Source organism: Serinus canaria, chromosome 25 (assembly GCF_022539315.1).
Source record: "Serinus canaria isolate serCan28SL12 chromosome 25, serCan2020, whole genome shotgun sequence".
Classification (NCBI taxonomy): Eukaryota; Metazoa; Chordata; class Aves; order Passeriformes; family Fringillidae; genus Serinus; species Serinus canaria.
Window position 1 is genome coordinate 10,707,921 of NC_066338.1, and position 17,408 is coordinate 10,725,328.

The 17,408-nt window shown below is 62.9% G+C and overlaps 2 protein-coding genes across 2 annotated transcripts; both read right to left on the minus strand.

The window, feature by feature from the left end:
• Positions 1 to 9,003: 9,003 nt before the first annotated feature.
• LOC115484490 (inhibin beta C chain-like) lies at positions 9,004 to 11,574 on the minus strand. The gene is made up of 2 exons (XM_030231628.2): positions 11,122 to 11,574; positions 9,004 to 10,672 (listed from the first exon to the last, which is right to left on the minus strand). The coding sequence occupies exons 1-2, from the start codon at positions 11,429 to 11,431 to the stop codon at positions 9,921 to 9,923; spliced, it is 1,062 nt and encodes a 353-aa protein (XP_030087488.2). The 5' UTR covers positions 11,432 to 11,574; the 3' UTR covers positions 9,004 to 9,920.
• A 108-nt stretch (positions 11,575 to 11,682) lies between these two features.
• LOC127060464 (uncharacterized) lies at positions 11,683 to 15,018 on the minus strand. Its single transcript, XM_050983829.1, has 2 exons — positions 13,747 to 15,018; positions 11,683 to 13,521 (listed from the first exon to the last, which is right to left on the minus strand). Exons 1-2 carry the CDS (start codon positions 14,464 to 14,466, stop codon positions 13,189 to 13,191), a joined length of 1,053 nt encoding a protein of 350 aa, XP_050839786.1. The 5' UTR covers positions 14,467 to 15,018; the 3' UTR covers positions 11,683 to 13,188.
• Positions 15,019 to 17,408: the final 2,390 nt, after the last annotated feature.

Here is a 17,408-nt window from a genome sequence, read left to right on the forward strand (position 1 = left end):
AAGTCTGAACTGAGCCTGTTCCTACCCCTCATGCCCTCCTGTGGCACCAAAAATCACCCCCATCCCAGCTGGGCAGGCTGGGGACATCCTGAGGGGTGGAAGGTTGGGTGTGACAAGCAGCAGAATCCATCCTCTCACTGCAGTCAGGGGCCTGACACTGAGCCTGTTCCTACCCCACAGCCCCATCCTGCAGGATTCCCCCATGGATGGGAGCAGGGGGATGAGCCTGACACTGAGCCTGTTCCTACCCCTCATGCCCTCCTGTGGCATCAAGAATGGTCCCCATCCCAGCTGGGCAGGCTGGGGACATCCTGAGGGGTGGAAGGTCAGATGTGAGAAGCAGCAAAATCCATCCTCTCACTGCAGACAGGGGCCTGACACTGAGCCTGTTCCTACTCCACAACCCCATCCTGCAGGAGCAGGAGGATGTGCAGGACACTCAGCCTGTTCCTACACCAAAATCCCATCCTGCAGGATTCCCTCAAGGATGGGAGCAGGGGGATGAGTCTGACATTGAGCCTGTTCCTAACTCACAGCCCCATCCTGCAGGATTCCCTCAAGGATGGGAGCAGGGGGATGAGCAGGACACTGAGCCTGTTCCTACCCCAGAACTCCATCCTGCAGGAGCAGGGAAATGAGCCTGACACTGAGTCTGACACTGAGTCTGACTCTGAGTCTGACACTGAGCCTGTTCCTACCCCTCATGCCCTCCTGTGGCACCAAAAATCACCCCCATCCCAGCTGGGCAGGCTGGGGACATCCTGGACACCCTGAGGGATCAAAGGTCAGACGTGGCAAACAGCAAAATCCATCCTCTCACTGCAGTAAGGGGCCTGACGCTGAGCCTGTTCCTACCTCATCCTGCAGGATTCCCCCATGGATGGGAGCAGGGGGATGAGTCTGACATTGAGCCTGTTCCTAACTCACAGCCCCATCCTTCAGGATTCCCCTGAGGATGGGAGCAGGGGGATGTGCAGGATATCGAGCCTGTTCCTACCCCAGAACTCCATCCTGCACGAGCAGAGGAAGGAGCCTGACACTGAGTCTGACACTGAGTCTGACACTGAGCCTGTTCCTACCCCTCATGCCCTCCTACGGCATCAAAAATCATCCCCATCAAAGGTCAGATGTGACAAGCAGCAAAATCCATCCTCTCACTGCAGTCAGGGGCCTGACACTGTCCCTACCCCCCAGCCCCATCCTGCAGGAGCAGGAGGATGAGCCTGACTCTGAGCCTGACTCTGAGGCTGTTCCTTGCCCATCCTGCAGGATTCCCCCAAGGATGGGAGCAGGGGGATGAGCCTGACTCTGAGCCTGTTCCTTGCCCATCCTGCAGGATTCCCCGAGGATGGGAGCAGGGGGATGAGCTGACTGAGCTGTTCCTGCCATCCGCAGGACCCCGAGGTGAGCAGGGGATGAGCCTGACTTTGAGCCTTGTCCTTGCCCATCCTGCAGGACTCCCCCGAGGATGGGAGCAGGGGGATGAGTCTGACACTGAGCCTGTTCCTACCCCAGAACTCCATCCTGCAGGATTCCCCGAGGATGGGAGCAGGGGGATGAGCCTGACACTGAGCCTGTTCCTTGCCCATCCTGCAGGATTCCCCGAGGATGGGAGCAGGGGGATGAGCCTGACTTTGAGCCTTGTCCTTGCCCATCCTGCAGGACTCCCCCGAGGATGGGAGCAGGGGGATGAGTCTGACACTGAGCCTGTTCCTACCCCAGAACTCCATCCTGCAGGATTCCCCGAGGATGGGAGCAGGGGGATGAGTCTGACACTGAGCCTGTTCCTTGCCCATCCTGCAGGACTTCCCCGAGGATGGGAGCAGGGGGATGAGTCTGACACTGAGCCTGTTCCTTGCCCATCCTGCAGGACTCCCCCAGGATGGGAGCAGGGGGATGTGCAGGACCCAGAAGGGGCTCCGGCAGCCATTGAGGATGGGATGCACAACAGGGACCCCGTTAATCTGTGGGATTACCTTTGGTATGGAGCACCCTTGGGGATTTAGGGACTTCATTGGGGCAGGAGACCCCTCTGCCTGCTGAGAGGTGGAGGTGGGAGTGTCTCAGGCTGTTCCCAAAATCCCCAGCCATGATTTGCCTGCTGGGATACATCTGTCTCCCTTGTTCCTTGGCTGGAGACTTGCTCTGTCCCCACACATCAACTCCATCCCCTCCAGGATGTCCTCTGCCACCCCAGGGCCACCAGCCTGAGCTCTGCTTCCATAAATCCTGGCCAGGACTTGGTCAGTGGGGTCCTAACACCTGGAAACATCCCTCCAACCTCACCCTGGGTGCAGCAGAGCTGAAACCTGGCTCTGTTTTGTGACTTGTTCCCACTCTGAGGCAGCTCTTTCATTTCACTTCATTTCATTTCATTTTATCAGCTGGTCACCTTGCCTTGTCCTGCAGCTTCCCAAGGGTCTGGATGTGCCATAAGGATTGGGGTGAGCTCTCTGTGCTCCTGTGGGACCCCTCAGTCTCACGATGGACCAGGCTGTCCAACCCCTGGCCCTGAACAGGGGACAACAAAAATCCCACCTGGATTTTTGTTGGGATCCCACAAAGTCCAAAAATCCTGCCTGGGAGTGGCATCCAAACACTTCCTGAAGTGTGCACAGGTGCACTGGGTGAAGGGCAGGGTGTCCCCAACAGTGTCCCAGGTGTCCCCAACATTCCCAGGTGCACTGGGTGAAGGGCAGGGTGTCCCCAACAGTGTCCCAGGTGTCCCCAGCATTATCCCAGGTGTCCCCAACATTATCCCAGGTGCACTGGGTGAAGGGCAGGGTGTCCCCAACAGCGTCCCAGGTGTCCCCAACAGTCCCAGGTGCAGTGGGTCAAGGGCAGGATGTCCCCAGCAGTGTCCCAGGAGCAGTGGATGAAGGACAGAGTGTCCCCAACATTATCCCAGGTGTCTCCAACATTATCCCAGGTGCACTGGGTGTAGGGCCCTCATTCCTTCCACCCACCTGCCCTTGGAACCATGGAGTCATTAAGGTTGGAAAAGCCTTCCAAGATTCTCAAATCCAATCCAAACCCAGCCTTGACACGGCAGCCACCAACCAATGTCCCCAAGTGCCACATCCACATGAGTTTTGAACGATTCCAGGGATGGTCAATCCCCCACTGCCTGGGGCAGCTGTGCCAGTGCCCGATCACCCTCCCAGTGAAGGAATTTCCCCTGATATCCGATCTAAACCTGCCGGGCTGCAGCTTCCCAGGTTCTGGCGAGCGAGGCGCGGGTCCCACCCGGAGCCTGAGCTCCCCGCCCGCCTCTCCCCGGCCTGTCCCGCCCGGCCGGCGCGTCACAAGGTGTCCGTGCTGACTCACTCCGGGATGGAAACTTCTCTACTCCAGGGAGATCCTCGCAGCTCAGCCAGCTCCAGCACGGAGTTTATTCCACCACCTCCCACCACACCAGCCCTGGGGGCCCGGGGAGGCTCGGCTCCCAACCTGCCCTCGGTTTGGTGATGGAAAAGGCCCTGGAGAATGGGGGAGATGAGGATTCCCCCCGAGCAACCAGACCCTGTCCCGCACGGAGGCAGCCTCTGCTTCAGCTGGACGCAGCAGGAAAACTGGAAAGCTTTCCTAGGTCTGAATTTCTGAAGAAACTTCATCCAGCTGCTTCCTCCTCCCTTCCCCCAAAACTCAGTGCCCACCCGCATCCATCAGCTCAGGTTTGGCACAGGCAGGAGAGCAGGAGGAAACTGCTGGAATCGGGGTGTTCGACAGCATCTGCCAGCTCCCCAAATCGTTTCCAGAGCCGGGAGCAGGACCCCAGCTGCGGCTGGAGTATCCACGAGTTTCCCGGTCCCCAAACACAGCATTGGAATGCCACAGCCATTCCTCAGCCGCCTTCTCTCTGTCCTCACCATCCTCCCAGGAGAGGCTGCAGCCCTCGGGCTGCCAGAGCCGCGCTGGGTGTCCCCCAAATTCCACAGGAATCGCTCAGCTCCGTCCTGCCCATCCTCTCCATCGCCTCTCGGGACAGGCGCAGCCCCCGCGCCGTCACCGCAGCGCCGAGTGCCATCACCCGGCCTGGCAGGACATCAGGGGGCTGCGAGCACCCATTATCGCCCTGCCAACCCCTCGGAGCCGTGCCAGGGCCCCGGGAACGCCGGGTGCTGCCGGTGGGCTCCATCCGGCCGCTCCGGCCCTGCGGCCACCGCCGTGCCCTGCCACAGCTCCAGGCCCACGAGGCGGCTGCTGGAGCACTGCGGGCACCGCGGCCGCGGGGATCCAAGGCTCAGGGTGGGCCAGGGGCTGGCAGGGTGGGTGGCACAGCTGGCACAGCCCCCCGGGACAGTCCCGCCGCTGCTGCGTCACCGCGGCCGGGACAGCAACTTTCACTCGGTTGCTGCTCCCAGTTCAACATCCCCAATCCGGGCAGAGCCGGCGGCACCCAGTAACACCCAGTAACACCAGTAACACCCAGTAACACCCAGCAGCTCCCAGTAGCACTCAGCAGTCCTCAGAGCCCCCCAGCTCCGAACCAGCCTCTCCCTCCGGCGAGCTGCGAGCGGCTCCCCGGGCCCGGTGCGGCCGTCCCAGCCCACCCACACACCGAGCCCATCTCCCACCCACCGGGCGCTCAAAGCGCGGCGGGAGCGTGCGGACGTGGGCGGGAGCACGAGGGGACGTGACGGGGCACGCGTGGGGCTGATCCCCTCTGCCCGCCCCGCGTGGCCGGGCCCCCCACGCCGGCAGCCCCGGTGGAATTGCCGGTCCCCCCGCGGAGCCCACGGGACGGCCCGCAGAGGGATCGGCGCCATCCCGGGAGCGAGGATCCCGCGGCCCGGACCCACCCGACGGCTCCTACCTCCGGAGGGGCTCCGAGCGGCCCCGGGCGGGCCGGCGGCTCCGTGGGCTCCGTGTCCCCCGTTCCCCCGGTGGCGTTGGCGGCGGTTCGCTCTGGGAGAGAAGCGGCGCATCCAGGGGGGACGGCGGCGGCCGGGATGGGGCGGGACGGGACGGGACGGGACGGCGCCCCCCGCACTCCCCCGGCCCGCCCCGGGCGCCCAGAGTAAGTTACCGGAGCGCCGCGGGGGCGGCGGATCCCGGCGGGTCCCGCTCCGCCAACTGCGGCGGCGGCGGCGGCGCCGATCGCGCTCGGGACGGAGACCCCGGCCGGGAGCGGCGGCCCCGAAAACCCGGGATGGATCCGGGACACGCACGGCCCCGCGCCTCGCGCGCCGGTCCCCGCTGGCCCCGGGCCGGCAGAACCCCACGCGTGTCCGTGGGGCGAGCTGCGGGTCCCGCACGCTCTCACCCACGCGTGTCCCGCCCGCACACGGGGGCCCACACGCGGGCAGAGGTGGGGACACGCGTGGCCGCCCGCACACGCGGGGTTCAAGAAGTGGGAGCGCGCGTGGGGGATCCTTGTGAGCACACAACGGTGCCCACTCGCGTCAGGAATCACGCGTGAAAGTCTAAGCAGCCGCACGGTGCACACGCGTGTATGAGCGTGGGCGCAACCCACACGGGGGACACAGCCCACGCGCTTCTGGAGGTGACATCCTCCAGCCCACGCACAGGGGGCAAAGCCCACGGGCACGCAGGGGGGCACGGCTACCAGCCCACGCGCACGTGGTGGGTACAGCCCTCACACACAGGGACACGCGGGGGACACAGCCAGCACCCCACGCACACGCAGGGGATCCAGGACACGCACACGGGGGGCACAGCCCAGGCACAAGGGGGGTCGCAGCCTCCAGCCCACGCACACGCGGGTGCCACAGCCGGTTTACACGCACGAGCAGGGGACACGGCCCACACACAAACACGCGTGGGTGGCAGAGCCCACGAACACGCGTGGAGAAGGCCCCGCAGCCCACGGACATGCACGGGCAGGAGGCACAGCAGGGGAGACAGCAAGGATGCCACGCACACTCAAAGGGGGAAAACCGCGCACCCGCCGGGTGGCACTGCCACACCCACGCGGAGGGACACAGCCCACGCACACGCGGGGTCACCCTCCCACCCCCTAACCCTAACCCCGACCCGGTTATAAAAGAATTTATAATTTATAAAAGTGATAAATATTTCTATGAAATAAACATGGCCCGTTCTGTTCTGCACACGCACACGCGGGTCACGCACAGCCACGCACCCGGGGACGGGGGGGATCACCCCCTGAAGCCCACCCACGCTCGTGGGACCCCTCCCACAGCCCGGGGGTCGCGGCCGGTGCCGGGCGGGGGTCGGGGCTGGACGGGGGGGAGCGCACGGGAGGACAGCGCCCCCTGGTGGCGGCGGGAGGCGCTCCCCGCGCCTGTGCCGCCGGTACCTCCCGTGACGGCGGCGAGCCCCGCGCCGGTACCTCCCGTGACTGGGGAGAGCCCCGCGCCGGTACCTCCCGTGACGGCGGCGAGCCCCGCGCCGGTACCTCCCGTGATAGCGGCGAGCCCCGGGGGTGGTGGGGCCGTGACCGGGAAGAGCCCCGGGGGCGGAGGGGCCGTGACCGCGGCGAGCCCGGAGCTGTTTACCGGGATTGCCCCGCCGGGAGCTCTGGTGTCCCCAGCATTAGCCTGTCCCCTGTCCCCAGCATTAGCCTGTCCCCCTGTCCCCCTGTGTCCCCCGGTGTCCCCCGGTGTCCCCGGTTTCACGGTCTCACCGCTCCGGGACCCCCAGGGCGGAGGAGCAGCACGGAGACCGCAATGAGAGGATTTCAGGAGCGCCCGGCTCGCAGCAGTGGCCTGCAGAATGCATTCCCTGCCTCAGTTTCCCTCCCCACTGCCCCATCTGAGATCAGCTCCTTCCCTGCCGCCCCCTGACCACAGCGGGGGTGAGGAGGGGTCTCTGCTCCCCTGGAGCCCCTGCACGCAAGGGAGGTGACAACACCTGCAGGGTCACTCCCTTCCTCGGGCAGCAGGGGGGAACAACCAGGGGGGTCCTGGGGTGCCCTCAGACTCTGCCATGGCTCCAGCCAGGTGAGGGGTGGGCACAGGTGGGGGGTGGTGCAGGTGAGGGGGTGCACAGGTGAGGGGTGGGCACAGGTGAGGGGGTGGTGCAGGTGAGGGGGTGGTGCAGGTGAGGGGGTGCACAGGTGAGGGGGTGGTGCAGGTGAGGGGGTGCACAGGTGAGGGGGTGGTGCAGGTGAGGGGGTGCACAGGTGAGGGGTGGGCACAGGTGAGGGGGTGCACAGGTGAGGGGTGGGCACAGGTGAGGGGGTGGTGCAGGTGAGGGGGTGGTGCAGGTGAGGGGTGCACAGGTGAGGGGGTGGTGCAGGTGAGGGGGTGCACAGGTGAGGGGGTGGTGCAGGTGAGGGGGTGCACAGGTGAGGGGGTGGTGCAGGTGAGGCACTGCCCCCATCCCCGTTTTGTAACGGCCATAAGCGGCTCAGCAGCTTTACCCCTGGCATGAGTGTGACCCTGGATAAGCTGCTTGGGGTCCGGGGACTTGCCCCGAGCCCACCCCTCTCTCCTCACGGAACCATCTGCATGGTGGGGCTGTCCCTCCTGCCACCAGCTCCCCGCCTCTGGGTGTCACCAACACCTGGGCAGCCCCTCGGAGCAGCTGCCGACCACCACACCCCCCACCCGAGGAATAATCCCCCTCTCCTGTCTGGGAAAGTCAAAGCAGCTCAGAGCAGCCCCAGCTGATCCCCCAGGTGAGGGATTTGCCAGCAGGGCCAGCTCAGCACCTCGGGCTGGGGGCAGCGTGTCAGTGTGTCAGTGAGTCAGCACATCGTGCACACGCGGGTGGGCAAGGCGGCACACTCATTGCCACGGGCAAAACCAAGGAAAACTTCCTTTGTCACCAAGGAAAACTTCCTTCCTTGGTGACAAACGCCACATTTCTGCCGTGTCCGTGGGGTGCTGCACGGGGCTGGACGGGCTCTGGGTTTGGGAGGGGAGCAGGGTGGTTCTGCAGACACCCCCCTACACGTCCCTGGAGGTTCAGCTCCAGGTGTGCAGGGCAGCACGTGCCCCCAGGACACAGACAGGAGGCTCAGGTGCGGTGGCTTTTACCCTGCAGGGATATTTTGGGAGCACGGTGGTGGCTGCAGTGCCCCCGGTGTCAGGGGGATGCCCGCTGCCCTGGCTGATGAAAGCTGCCCTTTGGTCTCTGGGAAATCAAGGAGGTTTGTCCCCAGATAAAAGAGCCCCAAAGTGAGCTTTGAGCGGCTGCTTGCGCAACGGGGACCTGGCTCAGCCTGTGGGATCTCAGGGGGATGAGCAGGGGGCATTGCCTCCTGCTCCAGGAGCATCCCACCCCAAATCCTGTAGGAGACCTCCCCCATCACCCACCAGAGCTTCTGGCTGAGACTGGGGTCACTGGGGGGTGTTCAGGGGATTGGGGAGGTGGGACATAGTCAGGAGCATCCCACCCCAAATCCTGCAGGAGACCACCCCATCACCCACCAGAGCTTCTGGCTGAGACTGGGGTCACTGGGGGGTGTTCAGGGGATTGGGGAGGTGGGACACGGTCAGGAGCATCTCCTACTCCAGGAGCATCCCACCCCAAATCCTGCAGGAGACCACCCCATCACCCACCAGAGCTTCTGGCTGAGACTGGGGTCATTGGGGGGTGTTTAGGGGGATTAGGGGGGTGGGATAAGGTTGGGGGTTTGCAGTAGGGTCCAAGATTTGGGGGTGGGCTGTGAAATCACCCCCTGGAGGCAGAGTGACCAGAGCTCCGTTTGGGATTGCTCCAGGTGGAAATCAGCATCTTCCCGCTGGGTGATGCCTCCCAGCACCTGCCCTGCTGGGACACGGCTTGGGTGCTTTCTCCCACTGCAGACCACCCCTCTCCAGCCCCCAGGGAGGTGGTACCTGGTTCCCAGCTCCTGTTTGATTCCTGGGAAGCAAATTCCTGCCCATTTGAAGGCAGGACCTTGTGAGCACACCCTCAAGCCCCACAGCTCCCAGGGTGGCAGTGCCACACAGCTCCTGTGCCATCCCAGCCCCAGTGCTGAGGGATCTGGGCCCTTCTGGCCAAGCAGGACCTTCTCCTTCACCCCATCCGTGCAGGTGGTCCCAGGAAAAAGCAGCCAGAGCCTGGATCTTGCATTTCCACCCTTTTATTTGGGAAGCTGCACCAAAATGTGTAATAAATTAAAGCAGAGGCCATGGGGGTGCATGAGGAAGGGGAAGGCAGAGTGGGATCTTCAGCAGAGAGGATGGAGCACCAGGGAATCCCAACAGCTGCAGGGAAGTAGGGATAGCTGCAAAACCAGCAGCACAACCCAAATCTGTACCTTGGGTGTGGTCTTGAAGGTAAAGTTTGGGCCAGACCTCCCCTGTGGAGGCACCAGGCTGGAGGAGACCTGGCTGGGGGAGGAAAGCACAAACCCAGGGAAAGGGGAAGCACACAGGACCTGGAAGTTTGGTCCTCACAGCTCTGTGCCCTCCAGGGATCAGAGAACTTTGTCCTGTCACTGCTGGTTTGGGGTTCTTGATGAAGTCACACTCTTCATCCTCCTCTCCCAGGCCTGTTCTTTGTGCCCCATTGTGTGTGTCCCCAAAGCCAGGCCTGAGGTGGATGCAGGAAGGTTTGTTCCAGAAGGGAAACGGGCAGGACTGCCTTGTCCTGCAGGCTGCCACGTGGAGGGAGCAGCTCCGTTTCTGCCTCTCACTCTGCCCCGAGGAAGCCACGTCCCAACCCCTCACGGGACACTGAACGTGAACCAGGAGGGGAACATGAGCACCAGGAATGTGGGATCAGCTCGGGAACAGTGCAGGCAGGGATGTCCAGAGCCACCAACACCCACAGCCCAGCCTTGGGCGCTCTGATGTGGCCTTGGCTCTGTCCCACGTGTCCCCAAAGCCCCCTGCTCCCCCTGAGGAGACCCTCTCCCTCCCAGCCTCTCCAAAGGGATCCACCGAGGGCTGACTCCACCTCACGGAGCTCTCCGGCTCCCTCCCCCTCCACCAGCAGGACAGTCCTGGAGAAGGGGGGGTCCCACCACAACTCCCCCAGCCCTAACTACAGCCACAAGCATCAACAATCATGTCGGGAATGTCAGTCTTGACGATGTTGCTGTTGCGATCGAAGTAGAGCACTGAGAGCGGGCGGCGCCGCGTGGGCACGCAGCAGGAATGGCCCGAGGCTTGCATGTTGTTGGCTTTGACGAGGTTGAAGACGGCTGTGTGGAAGGAAGAGGCCATGCCAGGGCTGCCTGCCACGTGCAGAGGGCACTGGCCCACGCAGTAATTTATCTGGTAGCCCTCGGGCTTGATGATCCAGTCGTTCCAACCAATGTCGCGGAAATCCACGTAGAAATCCTTGCGGCAGCAGAGGTTGGAGTTCTGGCTGCAGCGGAGGCTGCGCTTGGCCACGCGGTGTTCGGGCTCCCTCACCTTCACCTTGGCCACGAGGAAGGGCTGGTGGGACCAGCTGGCGTTGAGCTGTGCTGAGACATCGCTGCCACCCCCTCGGCTCTCCAGCTCCAGCCGCAGGGTCCGGCTCTGCCCGGAGAAGAAGCTCTGCAGCGCCGGCAGGAGGGGGAAGGAGCGCCAGCCGCTGCCCGTCGTGCTCAGCTGCCTCTCGCCCAGCAGCGTGCGGTTGCCCCCCGCCCCAGCCCCGGCTTCCGCGGCCAGGAAGATCCTCAGGGTGAGGCTGGCACGGGGCACTCGCAGGTAGAGCCAGAGCTGAGCTTGCAGGATGCGAAGGTCCTGGTCCTGTGCCTGGCTGAACTGGAATTGCAGCCCCAAACTGGAGGGAGATGTGAGATCTGAGGAGAGAAAGGGATGAGTAGGTGAGCGCTCAGGGATGCTCCTCGGCCATCCAGCGAGTCAGGACTTCCAGCTTTGTCTGTCCTCCACCCTTCCCTGCGCCCCAGCCTCAGGCAGAAGGGGTGCAGCGGGGGAGCCTGCTCTCACCCGGCCCTTCTTCTCTCGGGGTGAGGCTGGAAAGAGCTTCCAGCCCCCCATATTAATCCTGCAGCTGCCAACTCAGGAGTCCAAGGCACCCTGAGGACCCTCATGTTTTTGGGGGACAAAACAAAGGTCCCGACAAGAGGAGCAGGAGAGGGACCACCTCCCCCTCCCGGGATGTCACCGATGCGCGACGGGTGCGGTGACTCCCGAGTCACGCACAGCCCGCGGGGCTCCCGGTCCCACGGACCCCGCACCCCGGGGCTCACCGGGCTCCCCCACGCCCCGTCGGGGACCGCGCACCCACCTGTCTCAGCGAAACTGATGATCTCGTAGCTCTGCTCTTCCTCCTCCTCCTCCTCCCCTGGACCTCCGGGGCTCCTGCGGGCGCCTCCCGCCTGCAGCCGCCGCAGGGCGCGGGCCACGGCGGCGCGGGGCACGGCGTGGGCGAGCCGCGGGCGATCGCGGAGCCGCAGCTTTTCCAGCAGCTGCTTCTTGGCCACCTCCTCCAGCAGCCACCGCTCGGCGCCCGCCGGGCACGACGGGCACCGGGGCTCGGCCGCCGCGCACAGAACCACGGCCAGCAGCAGCCACGGGCCCGAGCCACGCGGCGCCATCCGCGCCCACCGGACGGCACGGGATGAGCACCGGAGCGGCGCTGACGGGGCGGGACCGTCACCGGCACCCGAGGGAGCGGCACGGACCGCACGGGAGCGGCGTGACGGGACCGCGTGGATGGGACGGGAGGGGCACGGGGAGCAGCGCTCACCGGACGGGAGCGGCACCGGGAGCGGTGCGGCGCGGCCTGCTTTGGGCACCTGCTGCCGGGGGCGGTCCCGCTGCCCCCCCGCCCCCCGCCATTGGCCGCCGCACCTGCCTGTCCCGTCCCGTCGGGGATTACCGGGATTAGCACCCCACCCCCGCCTCCCCGCGGAGGGGGCAGTGAGCAGCCCCCCATCCTCGCCCGTTCCCGGTCCTCGCCAACCGGCGGGGCACGGCGGGGGCAGTGCCAGGGGGCACCGAGCACCGGGGCCCGCGGGGGTTGAACACGAGGGAGGGGTGCGGGGTCGTACGGGGGGTGTGTGCACACAGCGGATGTGCAGAGCTGTGGGCGAGGGGCTCTGCCTGCAGGGCACCCTGGCATCTGCCCACGGGGAAGAGAAACCCCGGCCAGCCCCACAAAGGGCAGCGGGATCCTCCAAAACCTTCAGGGAGTGAGGGCTGCGGCAATTCCTGGCCAGCAGAGGCAGCCGGAGGGATCCCGGCTCGGCTGCCCATCCCTGGATGCCGCAGAGTTGCCCCCAGCCTGGGCGCTGCCCCTCGGGCACCCTCGAGCCTTCCTGGCAGGGACAGTCCCGCTGGGTGCTGACAGAGGACCCAGCAGGGATCAGGGGACTGTCACATCTCTGGGCTTTTGTCACTCCCAGCAGCTTTTGGGGGTCTGAGCCCACCCCTCGGACCACCTGGGGCAGAGCTGGGAAGGACCAGAGAATGCATGGACCGTGTTCCCTCCTCCTCACAAAATAAAAAAGGGGATTTGTGTGTCCTGAGGGCTCAGGAGGTGGCAGCCAGTGTCACATCCAGCTGAAGATGTCTCTCAGACTCTTTGGAGAGGGATGTGCGGGCTGAGGCAGGGCAGGGGCTGGCAGAAACCTGACAAAAGTGATGCAAGATGCCACCACGGTGTCGGGGGATTGGCAGAGCCCCCAGCTGGAGCAGGGAAGCCAGGGAACTTGAAGCCCTGCCAGGCCAGTGCTCCGGCATGTCCTGTGCCCACCGCGCCGTGCACCAGCTCCAAGGTCTTGACCACACGGAGCCCCTGGCCCTGGGCAAGCCAGAGGTGCCATGTAAACAGAGTCTGGGAAAATGCACCCACCGGAGGTGATGCAACCTCAGAGCAAGGGGCAAAGGGCTCAGCTGGCTGGCAGCTCCCAGAATAGCCCTGGAATGTCAACAGAGAGGAGCCAGGGGGCACAGGCTGGCCCGGGAGCACAGATCCCACCGGGCCTGGGAGCCCTGGCAGGAGAGGGATGGGGCAGGTGGCACCTCCAGCCAGGCACAGGGCACACGTGCTCAAGGCTCTCTCCACATGGAGAGCGACTTCTTAAAGCAGCTGGAGTGACAGGAGCAGGGGTGATGTCTGCCCACAGACAGAGGATGGAGTTGGGTGGGATTAGGGGAAGCAGTTCCTCGCTGTGAGGTTGGGGAGGCACTGACAGAGGTTGCTCAGAGAAGCCTCCCCATCCCTGAAGTGTTCAAGGCCATGCTGGACAGGGCTTGGAGCAACCTGGGATGGTGGAAGGTGTTCTTGCCCTTGGCAGGGGTGGAACTGGAATGGCTTTAAGGTCCCTTCCAACCCAAACCATCCTGGATTCTATGGTGCCCACTCACACATGTTCAGGCCCCCTCTCAAATATCTGGACACCTGCTCCATGTTGGACAGGCTCCTTGTGCCCCACACACACATTCCCTGCTGTGCTGTACCCCTCCATCCCTGCCAGCTCCCAGAGCCAGGGATGGAGCTGTGGCACAGCAGAAACAGGAGACAAAATGTGGGAAAACAGTTGAGAACTCTCTCATCTCTCAGATGAACACTCTCCAGAACAGCCCCCCTGGCTGTGAGCAGGGTCTCCCCAAATGGATTAACCCTGCTGAACCTGTCTGGATCTCTCTGCATGGGGCAGCAACCCATGAACCCCCAGAGCACCTCCAGCTCAGCAAGAGCAGCTGTGCTGCATTCCCCCATCCCTGCCAGCTCCCAGAACCAAGGCTGGGGCTGTGGCACAGCAGAAACAGGAGACCAAGTGTGGGAAAACAGAAGAGGCACTCTCCAGAACAGACCCTGCGAGCTGGGTCTCCCCAAAGGGATTAACTTTGCTGAACCTGCCCGGATCCTCTGCATGGGGCAGCACCCCATGACTCCCCACAGCACCTCCAGCTTGGTAAGAGCATCCCATCCCCAGCTGTGCTGCATTCCCCCATCCCTGCCAGCCCCCAGAGCCAGGGATGGAGCTGTGGCACAGCAGAAACAGGAGACAAAGTGTGGGAAAACAGAAGAGGCACTCTCCAGAACAGCCACCCTAGCTGTGAGCTCCCCAAAGGGATTAACCCTGTTGGATCTGCCTGGATCCCTCTGCGTGGGGCAGCACCCCGTGATCCCCCATGGCACCTCCAGCTCAGCAAGAGCATCCCATGGCAGCCCCTGTGGGCTCGTGCCCCCCGGCACGCTCCGGCCCCCGGATCTGGGGCAGGGGTGAGCGCGGAGCCGCGGCGGCTCTTGCACCCATTGCATAATTGTGTTGTTGATTAAGCGGTTCCCAGAAAGCAAAGCCCAGGCACTGACCTGACCAAAATACCCCCCAAGGTCCCCCTGGGCCCGGCACCAGGTGCACACATGGCTCCTGGGGCCTCTGACCCCGTGGCCGTTGGGGCGAACGTGGCACCTGGTGACCTGACCTGGAGGTGACAACGGCCGGGCCAAGCCAGGACCCCCCAAGAGTTTGTGCAGCAGCACCTGAGCGTGGCTCATGGAATTAATCATGGAATTAATCATGGAATCATGGAGGAAATTAGAAAAACCTCCATCACTGAGCCCAACCATCCACCCAGCACAGCCAAGGCCACCACTAAACCACGTCCCCAGCTGCCACATCCAGATGTTTTTGAACACTTCCAGGGGTGGTGACTCCACCACTGCCCTGAGCAACCCATTCCAGGCTTGGCCACTCTTTCCATGGTGAGATTTTCCTTAATCCCCAATCTAAACCTCTCCTGACACAGCTTGAGGCTGTTTCCTCTGTTCCTGTTGTTTCCTTGGGGAAGAGCACCAGTCCCCACAGAGGTGGCACTGGCTGGGAATGGGCCATGGGACTGGGAATTAAACATTAACTCTTTTCAAGGTAAGGGAAGAGACTGTTAGGAATTCCCACCCCTCCTGGGAGCGGGAGCTGCCTAGGGGGCACTTGGCACAGGGTGCTTGGACCTTTGCTTTGGGTGCTGTTGATTCTGGCAAAGGCTCCTTCCAGCACCTCTGTCCCCTCCTGGAGTGGAGACCAAGGGGACACCGTGTCTGTCCCCATCTGGGTCACATCTGGATGGATTCCATGGATGCCACGTCCCCATGGCACTGCTGTGGCACTGCTGGGGGGCTGCAGGGTGGGCTCCCCACTGGCCTCACTGGTGCCATCAGGACAATCTCCCAGCCCTGGGTCTGAGCCACCCCTTCCAAAGCCCCCTGGGACATCAGGGGACACCAGCAGTGTTGGGGTCTCTCTCTCTCTCTAGCTGGTCAGAGTGACCCCGAGAAAAGTTGGAAAGTTTCTTTTCCCAGCCCGGTGCTTGAAGAAGGAGTCAGAGCACTTCATTTCTCGGTCTCAAGGTTGTTTATTGCATCTTATATATAAAATTCTTTCTCCTGCCCAGCCGAGGTCCCCCCAGCAGGACAGTCAGAGGCACTCCGCCCACCCCCAGGGCGGTGTTATCTTTATACACTACAAACTACATGTGCAATATTTACAGTTATTTTCCAATACCTATCATCTATATTAGTGGGTTTCTTCTCTAGACCAATCTAAAAGTGCCAACATCACCAGACAAGATGGAGGTAGAGAAGAAGAAAGGCTGGACAGGCCCAAATCCCTCCATCTTGTCCCCAAAAATCCCTATATCAAAAACCCTAAAATCTACATTTACACCCTGTGAGTACTTTATTTTTGCACTATCTAAACTGCCCTGGCTTTTATCTCTTCATGTAAAGGTGGTAATTTGTTCCATGGTTTGTAATTGACCCCACTGGTGCTCTGGGCTGTGTGCCAGGGTCTCTGAGCCCCCAGCGAAGGTCCCAGGAACTCCGGACTCCCAGAGGGACGTCCTGAGTTCAGACACAACAGTGCACGGAGCCATGGCAGGGAGGAAGGATCACTCTTCCCTGACTGCACCCTCCTCATCCTCCATGGGAAGAGCCACTTTGGAATTCCTGGGGTGAGGAAGGGTTTGGGTGCCTCTTTCCTGTGGGAGTGGTACAAACCTCAGCTCAGCATCTCAGGGCTGTGCTGCTTGAGCTGAGGGGTCTCTAGGGCCACAGGACCAGCCAAGGGCTCTCCTGTCCCTTCCCGGTGTGCCCACAGCTGCTGCATCCCAGGAAGCTTGGCACTGGCTCCAGGGAAGTTGTTTGTTCAATAAATATAGACAGTGAAACGAGGCGTTGGAAAAAGAAGGGATAAAACAAACACCAAACCCTCTGGGGGTTTGCGCAAGCGGCCTTGGATCCCAGACGGGATCGATCCCTGGGATCCTCCCTTCCCCTGGGACACCTGGATCCGGGCAGGTGGGGGTCCCTGCTCCAGCAGGGCTGCTGGAGGATGTGTGACAAACTGCCACATGTCTGTGGCCCTTCCATCCCTTCCATCCCTTCCCCAGTGTCACCAGTCCTGCTCCAGGTGGGCTGTTGGAGGATGTGTGACAAACTGTCACATGCTTGTGGCCCTTCCATCCCTTCTGTCCCTTCCCCAGTGTCACCAGCCCTCCAGGACAAGCCATCCCTTGTGGGATGGTGGGAGGACGTGTGACAAGCTGCTTGTGGCCCTTCCAGCCCTTCCATCCCTTCCGTCCCTTCCCCAGTGTCACCAATTGTCCAGGACGACCCATCCCTGCTCCAGGTGGGCTGGTGGGAGGGTGTGAGAGAAGCTGTCACATGTTTGTGTCACTTCTGTCCCTTCCCCAGTGTCACCAATCATCCAGGACATCCCACCTCTGCTCCAGCAGGGCTGCTGGGAGGATGTGTGACAAGCTGTCACACACCTGTGGCCCTTCCATCCCTTCCATCCCTTCCCCAGTGTCACCAGTCCTCCAGGACAGTCCACCTCTGCTCCAGCAGGGCAGGGGGAGGATGTGTGAGAAGTTGTCACATGTTTGTGTCCCTTCCATCCCTTCCATCCCTTCTCCAGTGTCACCAGCCCTCCAGGACATCCCACCCCTGCTCCAGCAGGGCAGGTGGAGGATGTGTGACAAGCTGCTTGTGTTGCTTCAATCCCTTCTCCAGTGTCACCAATCCTCCAGGACAGCCCACCCCTGCTCCAGCAGGGCTGTGGGAAGGATGTGTGACAAGCTGTCACACACCTGTGGCCCTTCCACCCCTTCCATCCCTTCCCCTGTGTCACCAGCCCTCCAGGACAGCCCACCCCTGCTCCAGCAGGGCTGCTCGTGGCTGGTGGCTCGCTGCTCCTGGAGCAGGGGCCGGATGTGCAGCTGGGTGGGGTGAAGGTCTGAGAGCTCCTCCTCACTCTTCTGAGCCTCTCCCCACCTGGATCAGCTCTGTCCCAGCCTCTGGGGTTGGATGTCAACCCTTGGAGCTGCAGGACTGAGGTCACCTGGCAGGGGACGTGGGGGTCCCCATTCTGTCGGGGCCCCATGGGAGCCCCTGCTAGAGGGTGTGTGCACCTGGCCAAGCACTGCCACCTGCACCTGGCCAAGCACTGCCACCTGCTCCTGGCTCCTCTTGGGACAATCCTGCCCTGGCTCCAGCAGGGCTGCTCCTGGCTCATCATCCTGGAGTGGCAGTGGATGCAAAGCTGGCTGGGGAGAGGCTCTGGGACC